Source organism: Salvelinus namaycush, unplaced genomic scaffold (assembly GCF_016432855.1).
Source record: "Salvelinus namaycush isolate Seneca unplaced genomic scaffold, SaNama_1.0 Scaffold2267, whole genome shotgun sequence".
NCBI classification, from domain to species: domain Eukaryota; kingdom Metazoa; phylum Chordata; class Actinopteri; order Salmoniformes; family Salmonidae; genus Salvelinus; species Salvelinus namaycush.
The window spans coordinates 4,509-7,500 of NW_024059083.1; the positions used below are offsets into that span (position 1 = coordinate 4,509).

A 2,992-nucleotide genomic window follows, 5' to 3' on the forward strand; every position below is an offset into this window, starting at 1 on the left:
AGTGAACAACCACCAGCGAGGGCTGTTTTAATCTGAATTAATCTCACAACCATCATCATCAACATCACAACACAAACCTCTCTCGCCTCCCTCCTCCCTTTCTCTCTCTATCCCTCCCTCCCTTCTCTCTCCGTCCCTCTCTCTCTCTCTCTCCCTCCTCCCCTCTCTCTCTCTCTATCCCTCCCTCCCTTCTCTCCTCCGTCCCTCTCTCTCCCTCTCTCCCTCCGTCCTCCTCTCTCCAGGACCTGGTAGGTGATCTGCAGGGTGAACTGGGGGGAACGTTTGAGACTCTGGTAGTGGCTCTGATGACTCCGCCCATCCTCTACGATGTGACATCACTGCGGAACGCCATCAAGGTATTTGACCCAGGACTAGTGATGTCATAGCCTGTGAGTGACGGTGTGATGTCATAGTGACTGTGTGGTGATGTCACGGTGTAGGGGGCGGGGACCGATGAGAAGGTGCTGATTGAGATCCTGTCTTCTAGAACGGCCCAGCAGATTAAGGACATCACTGCTGCCTATCGCCAGGGTAACACACAGACACACAGACACACACAGACACACACACACTGCTGCCTATCGCCAGGGTAACACACAGACACACAGACACACACAGACACACACACACTGCTGCCTATCGCCAGGGTAACACACAGACACACAGACACACACAGACACACACACACACACACACCACACACACACACACACACACACACACACACACACACACACACACACACACACACACCACACACACACACACACAGACAGACAGACACACATAGACAGACAGACACACATAGACAGACAGACACACATAGACAGACAGACACACATAGACAGACAGACACATATAGACAGACAGACAGACACACACAGACTGACAGACACACATAGACAGACAGACGCATTGACTCACTGATTGTGTGTGTGTGTGTGTGTTCCAGAGTATGATGCAGACCTGGAGGAGGATGTAACAGGAGACACGTCAGGTCACTTCAGGAGACTGCTGGTCATCCTGCTACAGGTGAGGGGTCAGAGGTCAGGGGTCAGAGGTCAGGGGCTAGGGGTCAGAGGTCAGGGGAACATAGATCTGATATATATAGATGCGTGGGATATAGATCTGGTACCAGTCAAAAGTTTGGACACACCTACTCATTCCATGGTTTTTCTTTATTTTATTTACTATTTTCTACATTGTAGAATAATAGTGAAGACATCAAAACTATGAAATAACACATATGGAATCATGTAGTGACCAAAAAAGTGTTAAACAAATAAATATATTTGAGATTCTTCAAAGTAGCCACCCTTTGCCTTGATGATAGCTTTGCACACTCTTGGCATTCTCTCAACCAGCTTCACCAGGAATGCTTTTCCAACAGTCTTGAAGGAGTTCCCACATATGCTGAGCACTTGTTGGCTGCTTTTCCTTCACTCTGCGGTCCAACTCATCCCAAACCATCTCAATTTGGTTGAGGTTGGGTGATTGTGGAGGCCAGGTCATCTGATGCAGCACTCCATAATTCTCCTTCCTGTAAAATAGACCTTACACAGCCTGGAGGTGTGTTGGGTCATTGTCCTGTTTGAAAAACAAATGATAGTCCCACTAAGCGCAAACCAGATGGATGGCGTATCGCTGCAGAATGCTGTGGTAGCCTTGCTGGTTAAGTGTGCCTTGAATTCTAAATAAATCACAGACAGTGTCACCAGCAAAGCACCCATCACACCTCCTCCTCCTCCTCCATGCTTCACGGTGGGAACCACACATGCAGAGATCATCCATTCACCTACTCTGCGTCTCACAAAGCGCTTGGATCCAAAAATCTCAAATTTGGATTAATCAGACCAAAGGACAGATTTCCACTGGTCTAATGTCCGTTGCTTGTGTTTCTTGGCCCAAGCTAGTCTCTTCTTCTTATTGGTGTCCTTTAGTAGTGGTTTCTTTGTAGCAATTCGGCCATGAAGGCCTGATTCACACAGTCTCCTCTGAACAGTTGATGTTGAGCTGTGTCTGTTACTTGAACTCTGTGAAGCATTTATTTGGGCTGCAATCTGAGGCTGGTAACTATTGACCTTATCCTCTGCAGCAGAGGTAACTCTGGATCTTCCTTTCCTGTGGCGGTCCTCATGAGAGCCAGTTTCATCATAGCACTTGAAACTTTCAAAGTTCTTGAAATTTTCAGAATTGACTGACCTTCATGTCTTAAAGTAATGATGGACTGTCGTTTCTCTTTGCTTATTTGAGCTGTTCTTGCCATAATATGGACTTGGTATTTTACCAAATAGGGCTATCTTCTGTATACCACCCCTACCTTGTCACAACACAACTGATTGGCCTCAAATGCATTTAGAAGGAAAGAAATTCCACAAATTAACTTTTAACAAGGCACACCTGTTAATTGAAATGCATTCCAGGTGACTACCTCATGAAGCTGGTTGAGAGAATGCCAAGAGTGTGCAAAGCTGTCATCAAGGCAAAGGCTGGCTACTTTTAAGAATCTCAAATATAAAATATATTTAGATTTGTTGAACACTTTAAATGAGTAGGTGTGTCAAAACTATTGACTGGTACTGTAGATAGATCTGACATGTGGGATATAGATGTGTGGGACATAGATCTGACAGATATAGATGTGTGGGACATAGATCTGACAGATATAGATGCGTGGGACATAGATCTGACAGATATAGATGTGTGGGACATGGATCTAACAGATATATATGTGTGGGACATAGATCTGACAGATGTGCTCTCTCTCCTCTCAGGCCAGCAGACAGCAGGGGGTACAGGAGGGGAACATAGAGACTGACGCACAGGTAAGAGAGAGTGAGTGTGTGAGTGTGAGAGAGAGTGAGTGTGTGAGTGTGTGTGTGTGTGAGAGAGAGAGAGAGAATCACATGTGTATCTCTGAAATATATGATAGCAATCAGATTTACTGCTCAGCCACAATGACTTCTTTGACTTGTGTTCTGCTCAGGGGTGT

At 45.9% G+C, this 2,992-nt stretch overlaps 1 protein-coding gene across 1 annotated transcript in view; it reads left to right on the top strand.

Annotated features, from left to right (window-relative positions):
* Positions 1-236: 236 nt before the first annotated feature.
* The window catches only part of LOC120038590 (annexin A5-like), a gene marked incomplete at its 5' end in the record, with an annotated part of 8,611 nt that continues 5,855 nt past the window's right edge, over positions 237-2,992 (top strand). The window contains 4 exons of the mRNA XM_038984288.1: positions 237-356; positions 441-531; positions 953-1,032; positions 2,775-2,825. Coding sequence (XP_038840216.1) covers positions 237-356; positions 441-531; positions 953-1,032; positions 2,775-2,825 — 342 coding nt within the window. The remainder of the gene's footprint in view (positions 357-440; positions 532-952; positions 1,033-2,774; positions 2,826-2,992) is intronic.